This window comes from Phytophthora sojae (genome assembly GCF_000149755.1).
Source record: "Phytophthora sojae unplaced genomic scaffold PHYSOscaffold_3, whole genome shotgun sequence".
In the NCBI taxonomy this organism is placed as follows: Eukaryota; Oomycota; class Peronosporomycetes; order Peronosporales; family Peronosporaceae; genus Phytophthora; species Phytophthora sojae.
The window spans coordinates 10,240,423-10,266,188 of NW_009258117.1; the positions used below are offsets into that span (position 1 = coordinate 10,240,423).

At 51.8% G+C, this 25,766-nt stretch overlaps 9 protein-coding genes across 9 annotated transcripts; 3 read left to right on the forward strand and 6 right to left on the reverse strand.

Moving 5' to 3' along the window:
- Positions 1 to 1,280: 1,280 nt before the first annotated feature.
- On the forward strand, positions 1,281 to 1,553 carry PHYSODRAFT_448392 (hypothetical protein; the record flags this gene model as incomplete). Its single annotated transcript, XM_009527030.1, has 1 exon — positions 1,281 to 1,553. A coding segment is annotated over one exon (273 nt), but the record flags the coding sequence as incomplete, so codon positions are not given.
- Positions 1,554 to 2,022: 469 nt separating this feature from the next.
- Positions 2,023 to 2,205, reverse strand: PHYSODRAFT_459074 (hypothetical protein; the record flags this gene model as incomplete). Its single annotated transcript, XM_009527031.1, has 1 exon — positions 2,023 to 2,205. A coding segment is annotated over one exon (183 nt), but the record flags the coding sequence as incomplete, so codon positions are not given.
- Positions 2,206 to 3,766: 1,561 nt separating this feature from the next.
- Positions 3,767 to 4,114, reverse strand: PHYSODRAFT_330370 (hypothetical protein; the record flags this gene model as incomplete). The annotated part of the gene is made up of 1 exon (XM_009527032.1): positions 3,767 to 4,114. The coding sequence occupies one exon, from the start codon at positions 4,112 to 4,114 to the stop codon at positions 3,767 to 3,769; it is 348 nt and encodes a 115-aa protein (XP_009525327.1).
- A 1,012-nt stretch (positions 4,115 to 5,126) lies between these two features.
- Positions 5,127 to 5,570, reverse strand: PHYSODRAFT_299806 (hypothetical protein; the record flags this gene model as incomplete). Its single annotated transcript, XM_009527033.1, has 1 exon — positions 5,127 to 5,570. One exon carries the CDS (start codon positions 5,568 to 5,570, stop codon positions 5,127 to 5,129), a length of 444 nt encoding a protein of 147 aa, XP_009525328.1.
- An 835-nt stretch (positions 5,571 to 6,405) lies between these two features.
- On the reverse strand, positions 6,406 to 6,801 carry PHYSODRAFT_314164 (hypothetical protein; the record flags this gene model as incomplete). The annotated part of the gene is made up of 1 exon (XM_009527034.1): positions 6,406 to 6,801. The coding sequence occupies one exon, from the start codon at positions 6,799 to 6,801 to the stop codon at positions 6,406 to 6,408; it is 396 nt and encodes a 131-aa protein (XP_009525329.1).
- Positions 6,802 to 8,503: 1,702 nt separating this feature from the next.
- PHYSODRAFT_558093 (hypothetical protein) lies at positions 8,504 to 10,192 on the forward strand (the record flags this gene model as incomplete). Its single annotated transcript, XM_009527035.1, has 2 exons — positions 8,504 to 9,172; positions 9,227 to 10,192. 2 exons carry the CDS (start codon positions 8,504 to 8,506, stop codon positions 10,055 to 10,057), a joined length of 1,500 nt encoding a protein of 499 aa, XP_009525330.1. The 3' UTR covers positions 10,058 to 10,192.
- Positions 10,193 to 15,559: 5,367 nt separating this feature from the next.
- On the reverse strand, positions 15,560 to 15,811 carry PHYSODRAFT_455669 (hypothetical protein; the record flags this gene model as incomplete). The annotated part of the gene is made up of 1 exon (XM_009527036.1): positions 15,560 to 15,811. A coding segment is annotated over one exon (252 nt), but the record flags the coding sequence as incomplete, so codon positions are not given.
- Positions 15,812 to 16,749: 938 nt separating this feature from the next.
- PHYSODRAFT_299810 (hypothetical protein) lies at positions 16,750 to 17,247 on the forward strand (the record flags this gene model as incomplete). Its single annotated transcript, XM_009527037.1, has 1 exon — positions 16,750 to 17,247. One exon carries the CDS (start codon positions 16,750 to 16,752, stop codon positions 17,245 to 17,247), a length of 498 nt encoding a protein of 165 aa, XP_009525332.1.
- Positions 17,248 to 22,011: 4,764 nt separating this feature from the next.
- PHYSODRAFT_249603 (hypothetical protein) lies at positions 22,012 to 22,575 on the reverse strand (the record flags this gene model as incomplete). The annotated part of the gene is made up of 1 exon (XM_009527038.1): positions 22,012 to 22,575. The coding sequence occupies one exon, from the start codon at positions 22,573 to 22,575 to the stop codon at positions 22,012 to 22,014; it is 564 nt and encodes a 187-aa protein (XP_009525333.1).
- Between the last annotated feature and the right edge of the window lie 3,191 nt (positions 22,576 to 25,766).

Genomic DNA, 25,766 nt, shown 5'->3' on the forward strand with positions numbered 1-25,766 from the left:
GAACACGAACCCTGCGAGCGTTTGACTCAGGATTTACTTGTCGCGAGATCAAGTTGATCGACGGAAATCAACACACCAGCAGCAAGAGAGCACGCTTGATGGTGCACTGGATCTCGCAGAACCTTAGCTGCAAGGTTAACCGCAGATCTCGAGCTGAGCGAACCGCAGCAGCAACGGTTCAAAAGCAACGAGTGGTTGCCGACGAGCAGCCCACAGCTTAGAGCAAATAGCGAAGGATAGTTGTTTGCTTAACGCTAATTCATTCAGTTCTCAATTTTCCAACTCATACAACAACTTCTACTGCACTACCAAGTCGAACGTCGACGACGTCAACCCGTCCGAGTCCTTCAGTGCCAGCTTCCTAAGTGCTACCAACCAATAGAGTCACACTCTATTGCGACATTACTACACACAACATGTCTGCTTGGTCCTCAACAAGTGTTTGCTTAGCACGAACTTTGTCCTCGTAGGCTAAGAAAGAGGCTCAAGCGGCGGAAGAATCAAGATGACAAGCAGAATTCATAGCGAGAAGAGGCCAGCGGGGTCCTAATTCTCGGCACTGACCACTGAGAAAGGCCACAACGCCACGTGCCTCGCGAGTGGGATTCTACGCGAATGCACAACCAGCGCTCTGTGTATCATAGAGCTAAGTACTGCGAGGAGTTCCTCTTTCAAGTGCAATTGTGGGTCGACAGTTGCTTGCAGCGTGCTTTTCAGTGGCGCTAACTGTCGTTCTGGCTAGAGCACGAAAATTATTAGTAAGTACCAACAGTAGAATCGCTAGCTAGAAAGATCTGCCTCGTCCGCAATTTCGAGCCGCTGGTGGTTCAGATAGTACTCTACGTGCGCGATGGCGTTGGAACTAATGTGCGGCTTATCCACCAAGTGTGGCCGTACAAGGGGTCGTACGCGTGAAATACCGAAGAGTAGAGTTCCAGTATCACTTTTCGCCTTCGGTTCAGACATGCCACAAACCTTTCGTCGTCGATAGCGGAGCGCTACTAGGGATATCTGAACAGGTTGAATATTGAGCACACCGACCTCCCCAATAGACCAACCATGAAGGATTACCAGCAAGATGTGGCAAGCACGCAACGCTCGTGCACCGCAAAACCTCGGCTACGCTCACCACCAGAGACCGACTTTCATTTCACAATCGGCCGTCAACTCAATACCCAGCGACGAGCTCCACTCAACATCCACCATTCATAGCGGCTACAATGGACCACTGCCAACTACCTGCAGACATTCAGCAGTCTCTGCAGCTGAGAGGCACGCAGCTGTGCTGTTACCCCAGCAAACGCTGCCAGAACCTCCGAGTGATGAAGCGCAACGGAGAGCTGCATCGACTGTGCGAGTACCACCGCCTGAAGGCCAATGTGAACCAGCGCAGACTCGAGCAGCGTCGACGAATGCGGACCAACGAGGCGGTGGCCGCTGCCACGAGATCGGATCGAAGCGAAGAATTCGCCTCACACCGCCTCTCGCTGCCAGATTTGAACGCAACAGACACCTCGGACTTGGAGCTGGACGTGCTGGATGAATTTTTGGCTCAGGCGGATATTCAACTATCGCCCATGAATGCGACCTCCCATTCGCACTTGCACGACTTCGTCGACTGCAACTCCGACACACGGATGTCCATTTAGGCGGCAGGACAATCGAGAGTTGTCTTCTGATGGATACGTATTTGTCTAATTCTGCGTAAATCAAATACACGTGACTTCACAGAATTCGTAGTAAAATTAACATTGAAAACGATTCACATTTATGAAAAAAAAACTTAACGGAAACCAGCTAAAGTACATCCCCAACTTCAATTCATGGGCTTTGATCAGCGTCCGCATTTTCAGCTGAAGCGTTGTCGCCCTTCAGCAATTCTTGTAGAATCCAAATATCGTCTGGCTCAAGTGTCGAAGGGGGGAGGACGTTAGCTGGCAGTGACGCAAAGTTGTCGCCACTAATCGGCGAGGTCGGCGGCATGCCACGCAACAATTCAGGTGGAAGTGAAATAGCAGCAACAGGAGGTTCTTGTTGGTATTTGCGCTTGTGTTCGAGTCGACGCTGGTTGAAGTTGGCCTTGGTGCGGTGGAACTCGCAGAAGTTGTGGAGCTCGCCATTCCGCTTGACGCCGCGGGGGTTCTCGCAGCGCTTACTTGGATACTGGCATCTCAGCTCTTCTTGAATCGGGTGAACTCCTTTCGCCTCTGAGTTCGTCGAGTCCCCGTCCATGGCTGTCGGATGTGAGTGCGAGCTGCTCAAATGATAACTGCGGTGGAGTCGAAGAGAGAAATAGTCATGAGGCTTGCCTTGAGCGTCGGTTGATATGATGCCTGGCCTCTAGTGCGTTGGGGGTACGGATATTGCCACCCTAATTCTTCCTAGAAAAGAACACTAGAGCTCTCTAATGACCTAGAAATGAGGAACTAGCTGCCTTGTTGTCTAACTGACGTCACTTCTGAACGTGAAAAAGAGGGTTTTAGCAGCGACCCTCATATCACACAACGAAAACAGTTTTTGGTTGACCTCGCCCCGCTTATTGCATCGTATCGACTTTCTCCATAGTAGGGGGAGAGAAACGCGATTCAACTTTGTAGGCAATGGTCTAACGCACTTGACGGGAGCATGTTTGGGGGAAGCGATGCGGATACGCCGTCTTTGGTGGCTCAGGGATCTTCTCCGTTGAGCTCGAACTCGCAACTATTGCGGGTTATTGCTGCGCTTGGTAAATGCGGTCATGCGATTATCCTAAAACTCGAGTGGTTTAGACGGGTTTCTCGGATACAATCTCCGCGTCATGGGCTGGAGACAAAAATGGAAACGGCTCCTTCGTCATTCAGTTGTATCAATGCGGAGTGAGCGACATCGAGCAGTTTTTAAAAGCTTCCTCGCGCCGCTTTTAAATGAAGAGTAGAGAGTAGCTGTTGTGCTACAGGATTGTCAGTAATGGTCTATTTACGAGTCGTAAATTTCGACACGTCTGCGTAAAAATCAACAAGACGCCCAGTAATGGAAATTGAGTCAAAGCTTCTGCTTCTCTGATGGGTACGAAGCGGTTTGTGGGGGGAGGGGGGGGGGCAAAAGTGGGGGCTTAGACGGTAGCTAAGTTCTAGTTCCATGATCCGCTCGAGCGCCAACCTCCAAAGGGATACCACGTTGATGGATCCAATGAGCAGAATTACCACAGTAAACGGTTAAACGATACGATCGCCTGCATTGCGACCGGATTCTGACTGGACAATTTGTAGCTGTGCCCAGCAGCGGTTTCCAATAACGTAGCGATGGTCAGTATACTGACCAGCACGCGCATGGAATCAAGTAAGGCCTCAACTATTCTGGCCATTTCCCGCATGCAGTAGGTAACCAGTGCGCTAGTAGAACTCCACTGTTGCAGTCGACCATTATTTACCAAACAGTAGTGAACAAGAAGATATGTATGGGAGGAAGAGTATGCGATGGTATATGTACGAAGCAAAATTACCAGCCGACCGACGTTGTCGGCTTGTTCGGTTTGTATAATAACGCCGCCGCCGGTAGTGAAAGTAATTGAATGGAAAATCGGCTGTATCTTGCTGGCTCCCAAGAGGTACTAATGCCTTGGTGTTTCATGCAAACATGTATTGCGCTGAGAATAACAAATCTTCATAACTGATTTTAAGCGTAAACTATTTGCGAGCAAATTTCGACATAACGCCTACAAGTGTGGATGTTTCAACCGCAATAACGCACAAGATCAATTGTCTATTGAGTTTTTCACAAAGTATTACTAGTGGTTCTTGTGCAAAGCCCCATCTGCAACAGTCGAAGTAGCCACTTCTTCTATAAGACGAAGATATTCCTCGTCCAGCTCGAAGTCTTCGTCGTCTTGATTATCACTCTTACTGCATCGTCCGACAGCAGACTGCAGCTGTTCCCTCTGCATTCGGCGCTTGAACTCGAGCTGACGCTGGTTGTAGTTTGCCTTGCCACGGTGATACTGGCAGAATTTGTGCAGTTGGCCGTTGGCCTTGGTGACGCGAAGGTTATCGCAGCGCTTGCTTGGGTAGAGGCAGCATGCGCCTTCTTCGTCGTTTGACAGCCCTTTCAAGCTAGAGTTATTGCCATCCTGCGGCATGGTTTGCTGAGATCGAGAGGCTCCAAGTGATCGATAGAGATCGAATTCACAAATGAGACCGTCGGAAGCGCAGTGTAAATGCTCGCGTTAAGCCCGTAAAGGAAAGGTCCCGCACGAGCTGCTGCTATAGGCACAGTCAGAGCTGATTCGGCACCATAGACCTGCGTGCAGGAGAAAACCTCTCTGCTGTCGTCGTTGCATACAACTGATGACTAGCAACTTTCAGTCGTGGAAAGAGTTTCGTTCCGTGTCGTATGTGTTTGCTCCGCCGATCTTGCGCCAGCTTCAAGAGCGGAGAAGTGCTGCACTTAACGGGTTGCAGATTGGAAGTCGACGAAAGTATCGTAGACGTGTTTTGTCGCTAACTACTAGAACATGAAGAGTAAATGCAGTCTCTCAGGGGTCGAAGACGCTAACATGCATGGGAGCTCTACGTTGATTGTGAGTTTTGCGAGGCATGGTTCTCAGGTTTGATTTTGAATCGTAGCGGTCAAGTAACGCAACATGAAGAAGGTGAGGGGTTTTCAGTATAACCGACACGTTAGCTTGTCCAGCATTACGCCACAAGTTCAACTGGCCAAACTGTAGCTGAGACCAGTTGAGCTCACCGTGTCGACTAGTGATTTAACGTTACGACGGCAGCAGTGCTGAACAGTCTGACTTGTTTCCGACTCGTCTCAGTGCCTGTGGTCGAAAGCCGATCGTCTGCAACATTACCGCCAACTCGCGAATTAAAAACAATCAAGTAAACCGCCTACAGCTCGATGTGTCGACGAAGACGCACAGCGCGTCATCAACAGCATGTCCTTAGCGCAGTTCGTTGGTTCTGTATGGTGGCGTCATATATGACAATAGCTTAGCTTAGAGAAACACCAAATATTTATTTTCTCACTGTTTAGACCAACTTTAAAGTTTCACAGACAACAAGAACTTGGCACGGGAGGTGCTCAGACGCACAAAACGACACATCCCAAGCCTGACAGCCAACCCGGATCGCCACGTCAGCAAAAGATTAATCCTTTCCCAAAGAGCTGTCAAGGTTTGCCGAGGCGACGTCTTCAATTAAACGCAGATGTTCTTTGTCGAGCTCAAAGTCGGACCCACATTCCGATGCACCACCGTTAGTAGCTGGCTTTGGTAAAATTGGTCGTCCTCCACCTTGAATTGGGATGTTTGCGTGCTCATTGGTCGACTGGTTTTGGCTTTGGAGTCCCTTGCGCTTGAATTCGAGCTGCCGTTGGTTGTAGTTCGCCTTGTCACGGTGGAACTGGCAGAAGTTGTGGAGTTGTCCATTGGCCTTCATCACCCGACGGTTGTCACAGCGCTTGCTGGGGTACAAACACATCAGGCCTTCCTTGTCTTCGCGCACGTTCGAGCTAGTACCATCATGTTGCATCGTCCGTAAAGTAGATACCGCGTTGATCTGCTTTGACGAGATCAAAATCCAAAATGGCATTGCTCGGTGGGAAGCGAGGCAAAGGTAGCCATGTGAAGCACCAAGACTATAGTTCCTTACAATCTAATCGTACACGAAGCTATACGGTATTGTTATTGTGGCTCAACTGGTCTCGATGGGGTGACTTGGCACAACATTAAGTGATATACTGCTCGTCTTGGGCTAAAACATTCATGTGGAGGGAATCTTTCTGAGATTGTATACCATATAGAAGTTTACCGTCCCGTCCGCCATTTGTAAAGGATACGAAGGGGTTATGAAAATCAGGTTTAGCTGCAGATGACCAAGCAAGTGGGCCAATAATCGTCTTTGGTGAAGGCTGAAAGTACAAGCTCCGTTACATCTCAGCTTCGCGCCTCAAGTATTCAGTCAAGTTAACTCGTTCAAAGTCCGCCAAAGCGACTAACTGAGTTTCTAGTGGCCTCATCGTCGAAAAGCGCTGGCGTTTGAATGGGTCGTCCCAGCAACTGGGATGGCAAAGTGCGAAGATGCAGACTAAATCAAAGCCTCCGATATCTCTTCGATAGCTATGGAGTGGCACGATGAAGCTATGCTGTCAGCAAAGCTAGCTCACGTTAGATCGATGTCTTCTTTTCTCATTTCCTACATCTAAAGCCACTTCGTTCTGTGGTCGAATTTGTGCTAACACAAATATTAGGAAAAAACATAAATGTATTCGTGTAGCTCTTTTTGCTGAGGTAGTTGATGCTGAGCAATACTTCGTCTGCTGTCGTGGAGTATCCCATTAATTATGATATTTATTTGGTTTCTTGGCTGTACCACATCTACGACAAGTATTTATCAGGTACTGTAGTTGGTAAGCAGCTCAAACTTCTCACTGGTTGCCAAGCAAGGCATCGGCACCAGTAGCGGATGCCACTTCCTCAATGAGGCGAATATGTTCCTCGTCAAGCTCGAATTCGGACTCACTTCCGTCATTATTTGTGAGCGGCATCTGGGGTCTGGGCAACAACGGAGGCCCCGCAGTGCGGACCGAAGCCGTCTGTGCACCCGCAGATTGGGCTTGCTCTTGTCGTAGCATCCTCTTGAACTCGAGTTGGCGTTGGTTATAGTTGGCTTTGTCGCGGTGGAACTGGCAGAATTTGTGGAGTTCGCCGTTGGCCTTGGTAACCCGAGGATTATCGCAGCGCTTGCTGGGGTACAGGCACAGCGGGCTGTCTCTGTCGCGAGGAGCTGCTTTTGCACGAGCACTGTGGTCGTCCTGCTGCATTATGTCCTCTAAGTGTACGAGCTGGAGGCGCTTAGATGATCTCCAAATTGAAAGTGAGACTCCCCCAACGGGGCCGATTGCGACTCCGTGCAAGAAGATTCACCTTCAGTATTGTTGTAGTTTCGCCGGTGCGTGTCGCTGTGGGCAACAGGAACAAACGGCGACAGGCCTATTGCAACTCGGCAACTTGTGTCTCCGCAGCGCTGCGTCTCCTATAAACGGAGATATCTGGCGCTTGGTTCCCACGCAGAAAAGCGTCGAGCCTCGCGTCATTTTAAAGGCAGAAATCCGCAGCACTGTCTTCCCTGTAGCTGGGCGACACGGGTGCGCTTATTGATGTACGAAGGCATGCCAAAAGTTAAACGCTGGCTAGACTTGGAAGAGGGCTGATATAAGTGCATGCACTATTAGTACCTCAGCATGGGCCAAGACAAACAGACCATCGGGACCCCGAGTCCTCCAACGAGCACTCTTGTAGACCGCACCGCTTTTCAGTTGACCTTAATCGCCGTGTTGCTTCGATTTACCCCCTTACTTGATTTCCATGAGATAAATGAGCGGGTGTTGCTAGTTGTAGTCATCACGTTCGTGGTTGACCATAACGCTGCTTTTCCATAAACTCTTCGAGTACTGGACAATTTGAAGCAAGGCACAGTAGTGCTCGGTACTTCACCAGATCGAAGGTAGCGATGGCAAGTGGTCGTCCAAACAACACAACACGGAGACCTTCAAGCAGCATTGCCGCCAGCTCCCGGATAAAAAACAATCAAGTGCGCTGGCCATTGTCAAGTGCCGGCGCCAGCAGCATTCGCCTTTGCTGGACACGAATTGCCGTTCGTAACGGGCCTAGGCCGTTTTACACCAGGTCTGAGACTTGAAAGCTTTCCGACGACGGGGCCAGAAGCCAGAAGCCGTGGCAAACGGGAGACGCGCTCTCTTGATGACGATGAAGCGCGGGTCTGTAAACACTGGAGCTTGCCACGCCAGACTCAGCGTTTCAGTCGAGTTGGTTTAGCGCGTTGCAATCCGATATCAACCGAACAACACTTGATTCGATACCAGCGTGCACTTTGGAGCCCGTCGCGGCTTGCCAAGCGTTGGCACCAATTCACATGTCAACTTGTGCAGCCATGTTGAAACTGTAGCCATCTGTGGCGCGGCATCACTCGAGCAAGATTGGAAGCCACTTGTTCCGCTGCTGTGTCGATTCATGCACGACGAACTGCCGCCGGCCGGAGGTCCACGCAGTGACTGCGCACGCGATCTGGGCTGCCGAGGGACTCGCGCCGCCACCAGTTCGCACCCCGTCGCTCGTCTGGACCACATCCCGTGCAAACAACCAAAAACCTCCCTATCCTTCTACTACCTCCTATAATGTATATCTAATTCACACAGTGTACCAAATATACAGTGATATTATTCCACAGCATCATGCAGACAATAGTCTACCTCCAACCCTCGAATATCCGCTCTCGCAGTCGCCGCCACTTAACACCAGGCCCGAGCTATGTATATCCTCCCTCTTCAGCTTCCGCTCAACGGACGAGAGACCGCGTCATTCCCCCCTGCAACACCGGCACGGGCCCGCGGGCACAGCCGCTGCGCAGCCAGCTCCCCGCCCTAGGCGCCTTCACTTCCAGTCAGCTCGTCAGTCTTCGATCGGCCGTCTTCCAGCCAAGACCATCACTCCCCCCCCCCCGCGATGCCCCCGCCGCCCGACATCAAGTGGACGCCGCTGCGCTTCCTCGCGTACGGCGTGGGCCACGTGCTCAACGACATGTGCGCGTCCACGTGGTTCTCCTACCTGCTCGTCTTCCTGCTGCACGCCGTGGACATGTCGCCCGTGGACTCGGCCGTCGTCATGTTCTGCGGCCAGATCGCGGACGGCATCGCCACGCCGCTCGTGGGCGTCTTCTCGGACCGCTCCTCGGGGCTGCCGGCGCTCGGCCTGGGGCGCCGCAAGACGTGGCTGGCCGTCGGCTCGCTGCTCGTGGTGCTGTGCTTCTTCTTCGTGTTCGGCGCCTGCGCGCCGCGCTGGCTCTGGGCCGAGCCCAGCCGCATGGTGCTGCTCGTGTACTACAGCGCGGCCGCCAGCGTCTTCAACGTGGGCTGGGCCACGGTGCAGGTGAGCCACATGGCCATGGTGCCCGAGCTCTCGGACGACGACAACGTGCGCTGCGTGCTCAACAGCACGCGCTACGCCTTCACGATCCTGTCCAACGTGCTGGTCTTCTGCGTGTTCCTCGTGCTGCTGCGCGTGGTGGAGCCCTTCGGCGTGCCGGACGCCGAGAAGTTCACGCTGCTGGCCTACACCTCGCTCGTGGTGGGCGGCGTGTGCACCGTGGTGTTCCTGTCGGGCACGCCCGAGAACGTGGAGAAGGAGAACGAGGTAGAGCACGAGACCCCCGCCGAAGTGCTGGCGCAGAGCCCCGTGATGGCGGATCTCGAGGGGAGGGGCCCCTCCGCCTTCCCCTGCGAGGGCGACCTGGACGTCCCGGCAGTGGAGGTCGTGGGCACGTCGTCGGACAAGATGACGTGGAGCTGCTGGTTCAAGCTCGGCATGTTCTACGAGGTGGGGCTCGTCTACATGTGCACGCGGCTCGTGGTGAACGTAACGCAGGTCTTCATCTCGTTCTACCTCATCGTGACGCTTGACATGTCGGCCACGTCCATCGCCATCGTGCCGCTGCTCGTGTATCTCTCGGGCTTCCTGGCCACCTTCTTCCTGCGGTACCTGAATGAGGCGCTGGGTCGTACCGGATCGTTCGCGCTGGGAGCGGCGCTGATCGTGGTGGCGCTGGTGCTTTCCTACTTCCTCACGCCTGAGACGGCGACGTGGGTGTACCCGTTCTCCATTATCTTGGGTATGGGCAACTCCATCATCATGGTGACTTCGGTATGCTTGACGGGCGACCTGGTCGGCAACAACGTCGAGAGCGGCGCGTTCGTCTACGGCGCCATGAGCTTCACGGACAAGATCTCGAACGGCATCGCCATCCTTTTCATTCAGAACACGCGCCAGGCGCTGCAGGACCTGCCCGAGCAGGACGGCGAGTTCCTCCGACAAGTGTACTGTGTTCTGCCGTCCCTGGCGGCGCTCGTCGGTCTGTGCACGGTCATGTTCATGACGCACTGCAGCGGCTCCAGTGACAGGAGGCGACGCAAAGTCGAGAGTGCGTCCAGCAGCACCGCGGACGAAACCGAGATCCTCCTTGCGAACGACGAGCCCAAGTCCACCGGATACGGATCGGTTTAACCCCCACTGGAGGAAAATACCAGGCTCGCATCCATAAAGGTCGACGAGTTCCGCTACCAGCGCAGCTTCTCGCCTCGCGAGTCCTGTGGGCTGTTGCTAACTAATAGCAGCCGTGTAATGACACTTATCAATTTCATTTAACGCATTCGCTCACCCTAATGCAAGATCCTCCTTACAGCTCGGTTGTGGTTAGTACAGAGTACTAGTAGTACATGTATATTGCGAGAGAATTAAGTGGTTGTCGTGTTGGTTCGGGTAATGCCGAGCACACTGGGCGCAGGTGCAGTTAGAATGAACCGGTCGTCAGCCGCATTGCCGCAGTTTCTTTAGCGATCACTGGACGCGACCTTAGTGAAGAAGCCATCCAAAGTGCATCGATCTACGGCTCTGCTGCGCTAGGATATGTTTCAGTCATACTACAGTAGAACAAACCTGCCTCCCCAGCCACGAGCTCGCGCCACCTTTTTTCAAGTTTCCGGTAGTTTCGAGCAAACACGAGCGCACTCACATAAAAGAAATCAGTTGTGAGCATTTCGAAAGCGCAGATGACACAGGCCCATGCCAGCCATACAAGAGAACGTGGCAAGATTGATGACGTTCAGCGTGTACTATCGATCAGTTGTCTTGGCTGGTATCTCTAGATCATTCTCATGGCGTCGACTTCAGTATTGAAGTGCCTCAGGTGCAGCAGTACAACTTGGATGTTACCGTGGAGTAGTAAACGACCACAACAAAATAGCCCGAATATTTTGCCTTTGATACCCCGTTGAATCGTTGTCCTTTACACGAGCTTTCAGGAAATTTGTGTCGTACCCTTCGCATCACTTAACAATAAATTGCTCGTAGGCAGCGGTGTATCGAATGGAGTCGAAAGTGACTGTAGCTTCGGAGACCACGGTCGGAACCTGAGCACTCGGCATTTGTTTTATCACGTTCCAGCAACCGTGGAGCAAATTCCTCTTCATGGGTTCGTCCATGGCAACCGAGTTGTTTGTTATGTCATGGTCAGAGCCCTTATGCTTATCCGTGTGCTTTTAGCGCATGATTGAAAGAAAAAGTCGGAGAGAAGAGCTACTTGACCCCCACGTGGCTGTCGAAAGGATGGGGATTTTTGTTGTTCTAAGCATCTTCAAATTAACGTACAAATCGCACTAGAGTACTGTACCTCACAGAAAGAATGGTTAATAGATAGAATATCACAACAAGATTTTCAACATTTGGCTTCGTTTCGTAGCTATTTCTTAACACAGAAAGCATATTCAATTCGCTGGTTAACATAAAGTTTGAAGCGTTTGGGCTTCGCCTACCGAATATTAGAGCAGCAAGCATCGGTGCAGAAGATAGAGCAAATTCTTGGCCGCCTCGGCACAGAACCCCCAGCCTAATAACTAGCTTTTCCAAGAGCACATGAGTCGAGGTTTACAATTGCCTCATCTTGAACGAGACAGCAGAAAGCCTTGAGTAGCTCATGGTCTAGCTGTCGAAATTGCCGAGCTAAATCTGAACATGAAGAATGCATATTTATTTATCTTTCACGAGAGTGCCAACCGCGCTACACCCATTGCAACAATTCTGTGAGGTATGGTACAAATTCATATACATACAGCGGCGTGCCCCCCCCATGATCATTATTACTCGGCCGATCATGAGCATTATCAAACCCAGCATCCCGATGTATGTCATGCGAGTCGCATCTATCACAGATCTGTAAACCTGCAAGGAGCTGTCAATCGTCCATTGCCACTGTACAAGTGTACGTGTACTGCAGCGTATTACAGTAGTAACCAGATTCTGGCTTATTATTACTTTGCTGAGAATGGCCAGTGTTGCAAATATGGTCGCGCCTTCTCCAGATAAGGCCAACGTTAGTAGACGCGAGTATTCACGGTGACTTTGAGCGAGGAAGCGTGGAGTTGGAGACCAGTGGACTCCGTATAGACACTGGTCGACAACGTAGGACTTGAGGGAGACTTGTGAGGCTCGGGAAAAATAACGAAGTGTGTGTATTAGTGTTTCGCGAGCTTGTTGGCGACTTTTGCCTCAAAGATCGCCTCGAAGACGGACGGCGCTATCCGGAAAGACTCGTCCTGTATCCGGAAGAGACTGCTGACTTCGCAACACGACCTCCTTCAAGAAGGGACTCCCTCCGCTCGTGTGGTGCTCCATCTGCGGATGATCCGCATGTAATGCTGCTTGTTTTGCTTTTGCAGCCGCTTAGAGACCCGAGTAGGCAATCCGTTCGCCTTTCGATGATACTCTCGAATTAATCCAGGCACTGACAGCAAATTTGATGTAGGCTCCCAGGTTATGTCGTCAGCTCTGCCCACCCATTTGCACTTGTACTGCTCGGTGCCGTCGCGGGTTACACGATGATCGATAATTTTCTCGATGAGATGACCTTCCGAGCCATCTTTGAGACGCACTGGCGGTATGGTTGAATCGCGAACACACCCAGAAGTATCCTTCACAAACTTTTTCAGCACCATCGTATGAAACACCGGATGAATCTGCAGCTCATGGGGCAAATCCAACTCGTAGCTGGCTCCGTCATGAAAAATCTTAATCACTTCATAGGGGCCGATCCATTTTGACGCAAACTTTCTCTGCACAGCTCCAACTGTCTTAGTGTTGAAATCTTTCGTTGAGACCAGGACCATATCTCCGATATCAAACTTTTGGTCACGTCTCCCCTTATCATAATGAAGCTTCATCTTTTCTGCACTTGATCAAAGTTGAGCCTGCAACGAACGCAAAATACTCTCCAAGTGAGCCACGAACTTGGTTGCAGGCTCTTTTCGGGCCGCAGGGAGCGCTAAATCGGTAGGAATCCTGGGTGCATACCCCAAATCGGCGACAAACGGACTCATCTCAATGCTAGATTGATACCGATTGTTGTATGCGAATTCTGCCAGTGCTAAGTAGCGATCCCAGTCGTCTTGAAAACCACTCACGTAGTGTCGTAGGTAGCCGGACAGGATGCCATTGATTCGCTCGACTTGCCCATCAGTTCTCTGGTGGTGTGCCGTAGCCAACTTTAGTTTCGTTCCGAGGATGGATGCACACGACGACCAGAATTTCGAGGTGAATTTGGGGTCCCTATCTGAGACGATATCTGTCGGTACCCCATGATGTCGAACATATTCTTTCACAAAAAGCTCTGCGAGGTCTTCAGCCGAAATAGTTGCCACAGTTTCAATAAAGTGTGCACGTTTCGTCAATCTATCCGCGATGACTAGGATCGTGTCGTAGCCACTAGTAGTTTCGGGCAGGCCTGTCACGAAGTCCATTCCTATTGACGTCCACCGACCCGTAGGGATTTCCAAAGGATGCAACAAGCCGGGTGCCTTCCCTGTGCGATGCTTGTTTCTCTGACAGGACTCACAGGTTGAAATATACTGGCGAATTTTACGGTGCATTCGCCTCCAGTAAAAGCGATTCTGGACCGCCGCAAGTGTTTTTTCCACTCCAGGATGACCCGCATTCGCAATATCGTGCAGCTCCCACAAAATAGTATTTTGGAGCTCCTCTGCATCCTGCGGAATGAAAATACGGGATTCATCTCCACAAACCCATCGAACAAGATTTTCTTCTTCGACGAACACAACTTTACCAGGACCCCTCGGTTTTTCAGGTAGTTTGGTCCTGCTGTACCCCGCTTTTACTTGAGCTGTTCGGATCATTGCCAATAGCGACTTTGGCTGCAGTCGCCTTGCCGCATATACCTGTCTCTGCTTCTGCTGCAAGAAATCGATCTCAAAGTCAGGACGTCGACTCAAGGCGTCTGCTACGGTATTGGTGGTCCCAGGAATGTATCGGAAACGCAAATTAAATTCAGCGAGTAGATCATACCATCGACACAGACGGCGATTGATGCTCTTCTGCGTAAGAACGAATGATGGTCGGTCTCCACTAGGCACCCTCCATCGAGTAGATAGACTCTCCAAATCTGCAGGCAATGCACAATCGCCAGCATCTCTTGCTCATGTGTGGGGTAATTCAGTTCTGCTTCCTTCATCTTTCTACCACAAAATGCGATGGGCCTCTCCGCACCTTCACTTGTGTGCTGGAATAGCACCCCACCCACCGCAAATCGAGATGCATCGGTCCTGATGCAGAATGGCTTAGAAAATTCGGGTAGGGCGAGAACTGAAGTGTTGCTTAGAGCCGTTTTAAGCGACGCAAACGCTGTTGCGTGTGCTGGGGTCCAGTCCAGCAATGGCTTCTTTCGCGACTTCACCAATTCAAACACTGGGGCGCTGATTTCCGAGTACGCCTTGCAAAATCTCTGCACATACACCGTAGTCCCGAGAAACGACTGCAAGTCGCGCACATTTTTTGGTTCCGGCCACTCTTGGATGATCCGAACTTTATCAGGATCGATGCGCACGCCTTGGCGACCAACAAACAGGGAATTTCCGCAGCCCACAATGTTGATTTTGAGAGCTTCAAATACAACTTCTTCTCGCGACAGCGTTCAAACACCTTTCTTACAGCTGCCAGATGCGACTCCACGTCCTGCTGCTTAGTGAAAACGTAGATATCCGGCGTCTGAAAGGCAGTGTACGGAATATCCTTTTCTCTCATGCGTAGCTGGTAGTACCCCGAGAGAAGATCGAAACAGCTCACCCAAAACGCTCCACTCATTTTGTCAAAGATTGCATCCTTACGTGGCATTGGCGGATTGTACGCTCATTCATCGCACGGTAGTCATGCACCACTCTCCAGCCCACAGCTTTCTTAATACAAAAGGTGGGTGATGCGTGTGGTGACTTGCTCGGACGAATAAGCCCTGCTTTTATCATGGCTTTTATCCATTCGCGAAGAGCTGCTTCCTGGCTCGGGCATAGTCTCCACTGCTGCCAATATACTGCCCCAGTACCCTCCTTGACCTCCATCTCGTGCTCGCCATGCACAGGAGGCCGCCCACCGAGACGAACCATACCGGCGGAAACCCTCGGATAAGCCTCCATGTCTCCCTCCTGTCGGCTGCCGCCCGTAGCGCCCGTAGGGCCGATGGGCAACTCATCACGGAATCTCATTGAAAACTCCTTTAGCAGAGGGTACCCTGGGTTATCTTTGAAACTTTCGAGATCTGTCACTAGTTGACGGTGCTGCTTCTCGGTTGCTACAGATGCCGATGCCACTGACCGCGAATATCCTTGCTCCACTAAAACTTCCACATAAAGTGCATTTACAGTCTCGGGGTATTAACGGCACAAACTCCACGTCGGACTTGCGAACTAACTTTCGGGCGGCTTTTAGCGAAACGTGCTTGGTAAATCCCCACCTAGCACAATAATGCGCACTCTTCTCGGACGGTAGCTCTGGTGGAGTCGCAGCTTCGTGCGATACGCGATCTCCGTCCTCCTCAGAACAAAAAGCTCGCGTCGTTGGCTTTTTCCACCGCTCCAGTTCCGCGCGAGACTTCGTAAGAAAGCGCTGCCTCAACTTCTTCACGACACAACGCCAACGCCACTCTCCAGTGTACTCCCGCACGAGACATGCCTTGGCTTTGTCTTTTGTGTGATTCATCATCAGTTGCCCCACCCGGACATCGACTTGTGGCTGCCGTAAAACCAACCCAAAGCCTCCGTACCACAAAATCATATGGCGGACGTAGACATCGATATCTTCGTTGTCTTCGCCTGCGAAAATGGGGGTCTCTTTCTGCCTTAAGCTCTTAGCGATTCGAGACTCCAGTTCTTCACTTGAGTACTCAGGCGTGCCTGGCGGCATATTGCCGAACACGTCCCACTCAGGATAAAGTTCAGCATCGTTAGCAGATTCAGATCCAGCTCCAGCCAGCGAGCTTGGCAACGTCGCAACTTTAGCTCGCAGCTCTGCGATCTCGGCACGTTGACTTCTCACCTCCGAATGCAATTGGTCCATTTCTAGCGCTGCTCTGGTTGGCAAATTGCTGCATCTGCTCAATCACTTGATTCAGTAGCTGTTGTGTGCGCGCTGCCTGCGCGTTACTCTCATAGTGCCGAGCCTCCACTCGATTCGCAAATGCTGCGACGGACTCGGTCAGCAGGGTTTGGTCCCTCTGGAGAGTGTTTAGCACGTTCTCCCACCGAGGTAAATTTCCCAGAAGGTTGCGAACTGCGCCAACCTCGTTGCTGGTAAGTCGAGACGACTGCGCACCGTCATGATCCGTATTAAAGTCGTCGCTATTGACTCCCTGTCTGCTGTCCATTGTTGCCTCAACACGAAAGCTCTACAGTGTTGCAAATATGGTCGCGCCTTCTCCAGATAAGGCCAACGTTAGTAGACGCGAGTATTCACGGTGACTTTGAGCGAGGAAGCGTGGAGTTGGAGACCAGTGGACTCCGTATAGACACTGGTCGACAACGTAGGACTTGAGGGAGACTTGTGAGGCTCGGGAAAAATAACGAAGTGTGTGTATTAGTGTTTCGCGAGCTTGTTGGCGACTTTTGCCTCATAGATCGCCTCTATCCGGAAAGACTCGTCCTGTATCCGGAAGAGACTGCTGACTTCGCAACAGCCAGTAGTCAAGCCAATCTTCTCGACGAGCTTGTTTGCATTTGTAATCCTCACAACAGACATGCAACTATTGTAGCATCGCAAACAGCTCGTATCGCGCTGGAGGACACCACCGAGTCGTACCCGAGGCCCGAAACACTTCCCAATTCCCCTCCAGTTGCAAACACCGACCTGCACCAAATCACGAAATGACGCGAAACGCTGTTCTGCTGTTTCTTCTCGTCGTTTGCGTCGGCCTCCACGTCGGCCTTGTACGTGCTGAGAACGCCGTCGAAGCCACCGTCTTAATTGGCAACGGCGGCAACGCTAACCGTAACCTCCAAGACAGCGGACTGACCGCAGAAAGAGACACGGCAGCTGACAACTACGACACAGCGGGGATGAAGAGGGCCTCTTTCTCTGCTGGGCTGAGCAAGATCAAGAGTTTCCTTCGGCTGGGTAGCTCCAAGGTTTCCACCCTACAGAAGGATGCTACCGTTCTCAAGCAGGTCGCGTCGCTGAAGAAGGTCCCCAAAGTCATCAGCTCAAGGAGCTGGAAAGCAGCCCCCAAGCTTAATCTTGCTCAGCCCTGCAGAGAAAGAGGCCCTCTCTTCATCCTCCACACCGTTGTCGCTGTCCACAGTTTTGTCGTCCAAATCTGTGCTGCCTTGGAGGTTTCGGTGCATGTTGCCGCGGTTAGGAGTTGAGATAGTGCCCTGCACAGCACTTTCGGCACGGGCGAGGTCCGCGTGGAGGCCGGCGCAAAAGACGAGAAGAAGCACCAGAACGAAGTTGCGACGCATTTCGTGAAATGTGGTTCGCACAGCAGTTGGTTTCGGTGCTTGGAGGTACCTGAGTTTCGGGTAGGACGTTTTGAAACCTGCAACGCGAAAGAACTGTTTTCAATGCTACAACACTTCTGTATCGCACAGTAGTTGCGTGGATGCGGTAAGGATCACAAATGCAAACAGGTTACACTCGAGAAGATTGGCGTGATTGCTGGCCAGGCATGACCAAGTAATCTGCCGGCGTGTTTACAGTATTGCAATGCATGACCAAGTAACGCATGCCAGAACGTACAGTACCGGACATATTAACACTGTACATGTACTGCACTTGTATTTACTGAAATGTACATATATTAACACATTGCGGCAATGAACCGTTGACAATGGCAGCTCATTGCAGGCTGCAGCCTGTACCCTAGATCTATAGCCTGTACATGTATTAGTATTAATACAGGCTACAGATCTAGGATAGACGGAAGGCTGGGTTTGATTATGCCCATGCCGATAATAAACGCAGGTAAGCTATATGATAGGTCGATGGGTTTTTGTATCGAGTAAATCGACGTATTATCAAATTAGGCGGGTATACTAATTCTACGAACCGTCTTGCTCAGAGAAAAACATGTGACCAGCGTAGTCTGCTTCACGAAGCGCAGCCACGGCTTGGTTGTAGACTTCAACGTCGCACGACAACGACTGTGGTAGTACGCCTGCCCTTCGCAGCTTCTCCTTTCCCATGTGAGGGAACTTGTACTCGTTGCCACATTTGCAGGCAAGCACGCAGTGCATGCAATTCTGCAAAGACAGGAAAATGTTCTCGATCTTCTCTAACGACATGTTGTCGTACACCCGCTTCACTTCGCGCGTTATCTCCTCGGTCTTCATTTGAGCGGTACGGTTCTGTAGCGACTGCAACGAGGCAAAATCTCCCAAATCAAGTACATTCATGTCAGATGAGTTAGGAGGCTGGCATGTTAGTCTGAAGTTCCATCCCCCCTCCAAACCTGCTGCCAGAATGTCGGGGTCAAACGGTGACAGGTGCGGCTTGGCGTTATCTTGCTGAATCCAGATAATCTTCCGTCGGTCTCGCCGCGGCCATTTCTCCTTGATAACTGGAATAAGAAGGCGCAGCATGAAATCCTTGTACACTGCACGGTCAACCTTAGGCAGATTGCGTTCGTATGGAGTTCCCTTCAGACGGGTTTTGCTGCGCCGCTCTGCGTGACACTCCTCCGTGAACGACCAGACACCTAGTTTCCCGTCTCATTTCGCGTGTCGTAGGGGATCAAACCTGAAGCAAGCAGTTACTGGTGTTAGGGAATGAAAAATATTTAAATATAGAGGTTAACGTACCGAGGGCATGCAATTGCAGCATGGAACATCGTCTTGCTTGCTGGGGCGCGCTCGCAGCGGTAACGACTCGTCCTTGGACGCGATAAACGACCGCTGGTCCTTGTCGGAGTAGAACCACTTCTCATCCACGTGGATGACGTCTAACCCCAACAGGCCCCAGATTAAGGACAAATAAAAGGACCAAACGTTAGAGGCTTATACCGGCATTGATTTTGCGAGATGAACCGTATTTTTGCTATGACCAGAAAGCCCTTGATTCGTTCTACAAGGGGGGTGCCTTGTACACTGTCCTCTGTTGTACATCATGATAAAAATGCAGATTGGAAAGTGTCATATATAACATATCACGTTTCGGTTTTTGTCCTTGATTCTAGCACATTGACTTGATTTCATTATGTGGATCCAGACGTTACACCTCTCACACAGTCTATGTCTTTGTTACAAGGCAGTCCTAAGATCGTCGTCTACACGCGATATTCTGTGTTGAAGTGGTTGCTGACCTCGCAGTCGGCAGACGGTCGAACGGTGAAGTGGGGTCTGAAGTTGTCCCACTGGAACCTGGAGATACGCAGAGTTCAACGGGATGAAGACGGCTTGGCTGCAATTCTGGGTGCGGGTATTACCCCCAGAGAACACTTGGATGAGATCGCTGAAAACCTGATCCCAGCTAAGGGGCGCGTTAAACCTCCAGTGCCTATCAGTATGGAAATGCTGGAAGCGGACTACGAGGGGTGTATCCTGAGCTTCGATGGCGCCGCTAAGACTTCCACGCGACAAGGGAGCTGCGGCTGCATCCTATGGCATGTCCCCGGGTGGGAAATCCTGGATGCCCAGGGATTCACCCTGGAGGACGTGACTGTGAATGACGCTGAGTATCATGGACTTCTGAAGGGCCTCACTCTGGCGATTGAGCGTGGAATTCAGGATATCGTTGTAGTTGGAGACTCCAGGATTGCCATCCAGCAAGCCCAGGGTCTCATCAACTGCAATCAGCCAAATCTCCAGAGGAAGCTGGCCGAGTATGAAGTGCTGAAGACGAAGTTCAAGTCTGTGCGGCTGGTGCATGTCAAGCGAGAGTTTAACCAGGCCGCAGACTACCTGACGTCTAAGACCCTCGCGCTTGGTGAATCCTGGAAGGTGGAGGATGCTGACGAACGAACACATTTGCAGTTGGTGTCCAAGATTCACGAGAAGTTGGTAAGACCGAAGGTGTTATTGAACGTTGGAATTCAGGGGAGTGATTCTCAGGGTGTCGAAACTCTGGGTATCCCTGGACCTGAGTGCGCTCCGTTGCCTGTGGCGGCCAAAGTGTTTGCAGTAATGACTTGGGCGCGGACTCAGGAGATTGAAGCCCAAAGCGCCAGGACAAAGATGATCACCTGCTGCAACTCAAGGATTTCCTGAAAGGAGACACGACGAAGCTGTCGCACGCTCAAGCCAGGAAACTCGCGAAGGTCGCTGATGATTTCGTGTTGGATTCCAGAGAAGTCCTGTACCGCTTGAGTCGGTCCACCAGAGATCGACCCCGAGACATGGTTGACGAACTCAGACTCGTGGTGCTGAAAGCTCTGCGACAGGATATCCTGCATTACGCTCACGAAGATTTTCAGGGTGGGCACCAGGGGATCACGAGGACGTACGAGAAGCTGCGTTCTGGGTTCTACTGGTACGGCATGTACGCTGATGTGGAAGTTTTCGTCAAAGAGTGTGTGGATTGCGCCAGCGGCAAGGGGCGCCCTCAGAATCCAGGGCCTTCCCCTGGGAACATCGAACCGAGGCGCCCTTTTGAAGTTGTGTCTATGGATTTCGCGACACACTTGTCTAAGTCGGACCGTGGGAACACGTTCCTGCTGCTTTTTCAGGATGCGTTCTCAGGATTTGTCATGTGTAAACCCATGAGTTCCACCACGGCGCAAGATGTGGCTGAAGTGTACGAAGAGCAGGTCTTCAGGAGATTCGGCGCAAGCTCGATGCTGAGGCACGACCAAGACCCAAGGTTCATGAGTGAGGTGTTCACGCGCTTCCGTGAACTTTTGGGTAGCAAGCAGCGAGCCACTCTGGCGTATCACCCCCAGGCGAACGGACAACAGGAGCGGTCGGTGCAGACTGTCGTGCGCAGCATTCGAGCGTACATTGCTGAGGCGGATCAGAGTGACTGGGACGACCATGCTGAGCGCCTGATGTTTGCCCTGAATACATCGTTCGATGCCACTCGCCTGGACACTCCGTTTTTACTGGTGCACGGCTGGGACACACACGGCACGGTGTCTGCAATGTTAGGACCCAGGCCCTCGAGTATCTAGGAGCGCACTGCGTACGAGTGGCGCAGGAAGCTACAGCGTGACTATAGTTATGCACAAGCTTGCGCTGAGGATCTTCAGAAGAAGGCCAAGCGCGCGCGCTCTGCCGAACAAACCAGTAAGTGGAGAGAGCTGTCCGAACGACTGAAGGCAGGATTCGCAGCCGGTGATGCTGTGTGGCTGTATATACCCAAAGTGCAGCCCGGGCTGAGCCGCAAACTGGCTCACATGTGGCATGGCCCCTTCAGAATTCAGGAAATCCATGACAACTTCCGCGTGAAACTCAGGGTCGAGAACACAGGATATCGCAAGAATCCCTGGGTAAACGTGAGCCGTTTGAAACCCAGAGCACTATTCCCGAAGCGGCCCACTGTGGAGATCGACGTGGACGAGGATGATGACTTTGATGCGGCGCTGTTGCCTGAAGACAGTTGGGAGCCCGACGCTGCGAACGATGAGTACGAAGTTGAGCGAATCCTGGATTTGCGATGGACTAAACGGACTCGGACAGCGAGACGAATTCGTGAGTACCTTGTGAAGTGGAAGGGGTATGATGAGACCGAGTGGTTGACTGTGTCGAAGCTCAACTGTGGTGCCCTGCTCTACGAATTCAATCAAGGCGCAAGAGCGCGGGCCCGTTTCCAGGCCATGCAGGCTGGAGATGATCACCCAGGAGTCTAGCACTCTGGGGTGACAATGACACAGAGTTACACGTGATATTCAGGGGAAACTCTGAGTGACACTGTGAAACTCTGGGGAAAATCGACGGAATGTGTGAATATTGGAGACGGAAAACGTGAATGTGATTTGACTTGATTTGATTATGGAGACGGTGATACTGCTGAGGCTTTGGCAGTGTGTGAGAAGGAAGATAAAGGCGAACGACGTGGACATAGGACATCGATCCCAGCGTCGGCGCCACAGACTTCCTTCAACCCCTGAAGATCCTCGTCGGAGGGCTCCTCGAAGCCGACCAACGTGGTCGCGCCGCCGTAGCCTTCCATGGCGAACGCGCCCGCGCGAATGTCGTTCACGATCCCTGGGACCCCACGAGATACGCGTTGGTCTTGAGATTCGGCGGAGCCGGCAGTTTCCAGTGCGGGGGGCGTTCAGGGACCAGGAAGTCAGGGGGATCGACCTCCTCCTGCCGAAGCATGCCTGCGAAGATGACTCCCCTGACGTCCTGTAGCGTCGCGTGTCGTGGTAACTTGAACTCAGGGGCGCCCTCCATGTCCACGTCCGGAGCCACGCCGCCTGCGTCTGGAGCCTCGGACTCTGAGTTCGCGTCAGCAGTTTCCTGGGTTGCAGCGTCAGTCGAGGCGTTGCCATCGACCTCGCGCATGTCCGCGTCGGAGGTCTTGCCGGTGGCGCTGGAGAAGGAGACGCACTTGGTCACGCCCGTCTTGGTGCTGCCCGTCGAAGTGTCGCCGGACGCTGAGTTACCCGCCTGGCCGCTGCCGCCGCCTGTTGGTGCGGTGCTCGCAGGGGTGCCGCCGGTGCGCTGCTGTGTCGGAGGTGGTGCGCTGCCGGGGGGCACCGTGCCTTGAGCTGGCACCGTCGCTTGCTTGCCGTCCGAAGGCGCGCTCTCCGCCATGTTGACGATCTGTGAAATGGCGGTGTGACCGCGCATTGCCCGTTGGAGTTTTTGCGTTTGAGAGGAGAACCTTGAAGATAGGTCCTGACCAACCGTTGGGGAGACAGGGTGCCGCCAAAGTGAGTGAAACCCTGGGAGTCGACAGAGTGCAACGGCCGTATCGAAGTCGACGGTGGATGGACATGTGTGTTTTTGTAGCCTGGCCATGGTTCACCAGTTCGGAGCGATTTCCTCTTTGATGGACCCGGACCAGGAGGGGCGGTTGACACGAGGCGGTCCCCAGAAAATTGCCGACGATGTGCCGTCACCTCTGGGACCTGGAGTTTGTATCGGATGCTGATTGGTGGATGACTTGGATACGGCGCGGCTGTACCCGTGTGACATGGATGGCGACTGTGGGAGAGAAGTGAATTCTCGGGATGAATCCAGCGTCTGACCGCAGATGGGCCCAACTGGCTGGAAGTGTGAATCCTGTGAGTGCACGCCCAGAATTTCAGAGAACACTCAGTCCAGCCGCGGACTTTCCCTTACGATGAGTGCCTAAAGTCTGGCGGAAAGTGTCTCTGGAGAATGTATCCCAGAGTACGCCTCATCTTGCTGTGGCTCAGAGTGCCCCAGAGGATCAAATTACCCTGAGAATCAACCCACTACCGCCATGATCATGCGCAGGAGGCCGTTAAACCCGCTAAAAGTGTGACTTTGTGGAGATGCACGCAGGCCTGCAATGTAGCAGACTTGTTACCCAGAGTGCTGCACGGAAACCCAGAGTGCCGCACGATGACCCAGAGTTCACCTCCCTGAGTGCAGGTGACCCAGAGTTCCAAAGATGATTCTCTGGGTTTGGACCATAAATCCAGACTCTCTATACTGAACTTAAGTGTTTCCCGAGCAAACACCCAAGAATCCCCACAGTTCCCCAGGATTCCTCAGAATTCCCAGGATTTCAGAAGATGACCCTGAGTGTCACCTGGTTTTCAGGGATTCGAGCCAGTTCGAAGCCAGTCTGCAGTCAAAATGATGCGTGACCTTGAAGAACCGTCATGGATGCACAGACTGGATACTTTCGAGGAGTCGAGAGGGAGTCCTGCACCATACTAAACCAAGTCTAAGGACCCACAATTGGCACTTTCGACGCCGTGCGACAATGGATTCGCAAGCCGATCGCAAGTTTGGACCGCTGATCCCAAGGTATACTCAAGACAAGACATTTTGACCCCAAGCATAGTGAACAGAAGATATTTGCCCGAAGAAGAGAGAGAGAGAGAGAGAGAGAGAAGTAGCTGATAAAAACCAAACAGAGTTCCTTTTACCCTGTACTGCGCAAGTGACTTCGGCCAAGCCTGCCGACGGAAATCCGGAGGACCCGAGACTACGACCGCGGGACGCTAAGGGCACATCAACGGTGAAGGACAGCCGTCTGTGTGGGCTCCATCAAACTCAAGTCCAGTTAGGTGGTGACCAGCGACGGCCTTGAGCTTCCTGGGGTGATCCATCTATTCCATATCCTAGTTGGGTCACTTGCTGTGCTCGTGGTAGCCCATTTCATATTATTCCAGAGGGTATTCTGGGGTGCTAGGTAGTCGCCTCCAGGATTTTGTATTGACTGCTTGTGTGAAGGGAAGGTAACTGATAGTGATTGTATTTTCCTCCTTTATTGGAGGTGGTGCGCGTTTGTGTGAGTCTCAGGGGAGCTAGGCCCCTGAATTTCAGACTCGAGTGAGCCTAGTGTGTGTGTGACCCACCGTCCAAGGGTCCAAAAGAATAAGTGACGGCTAGTTGTAGTGTTTGTATACTCCGTATTTGTTGGTTTTATCGAGCTAGGAGGGCATTTGGGTAAGGTGTCTTCTGAGTTCCAAGTCCCAGAGTTGACTGAAATCCTGGACCCTGAATTCGTGATATTCTGGGTTTCAGGGGATCTGATTCTCTGGGTTTGCCTTTTGGGGTGGAGGTGCGTTCTGAAGTAGACGTGCGCTCCCGCACTTCTTCGAGGCTACATTTTCAACCGGTGGAGTGCCGTTCCGTCGAAGACAAACGAGCCGACAGGGATTACACAAGGTACCCACGCCAACCAAGGAGTGTGATTCTCAGGGTTTAAAGCTTTGCGGCTGCGAATATCTGGGTCCATCTTCTTGCTGTTGACTCTCAAGTCGATTCTCTGGGTCTACCCCTGGGGAACAGTCTTGGGCTGCGCTATACGAACCCCCCTGGGCGACAAAGGTTTCATCGGCCTCGCCTCACCGCGAAATAAGTGCCTAAATATACGCCACCAGGTCAAGTACCTGGGGCCTTCTCTCTAAACAAAAATAAAACGTTGTACATCGTGCTACACTTCCCGAAGGTTGACATCAACCTTATTGTTCTTCAGAAGAAGAAAAGTTGATTTACTACATGTAGTTAGTGGGCATGCCGTTTAACCTTATTGTTCTTCATAATGTAGATTCCTGCAACGTTCATCCTTACATTTAATTACCTAAATTTGTCTTGAAATTTTTGACCAGACATTGAGTTCGAGCGCAATTACATCCGCCATTCCACCAAACAAAGAATGATAAACCTTAAAAGGCGACACAAAGTTTGCTTGCGTACTGGAAGCATGTCACGATTGATACAGATTTAGCCAACATACTTCAATTGAAGTACTACACTACGAAGTTAAAAAGGCGAGAGTACCTCGGCGGTCCTCATTTGAATTTTGAGCGCTACTTACGGTACCATTTGATGAATCTCTCCATACAACTATGTTTCCCGAGGGCGCGAAGAGCTAACCCAAAGTTTGAAAGTCTCCTCACGATTTCGTTTTGCGGATAGCAAACAACGTGCTGCTACCTGTAAAATAGTGGATTGTCCGCCTTCGCTTCCATTACACATGCTCATCGTGCGGTGGTGCTGATCACTACAGACCCTGGTGAACTGCGTCGGGTCCGGTCCGAATGCAAAATATCCCACCCTAAATGCTTTGCCGATTTATCGCTGGATGCAAATTCGTTAATCCGTACTCATCGTGATATATTAGTAAATGGACATACTCTAATAGTCACAAATTTTGACTTAAAAAAACTACCCCCTGCTACTCGCAGCCAGCTGTGTTAATTAGTTTCTAGATTCCAACAGTAAAGCCAATATCAGGCTTGGCGTGCTATGTGAATTGTTTTTAGATATTGTGCTAGTGCGGCACACCCAACTCCCAAAAA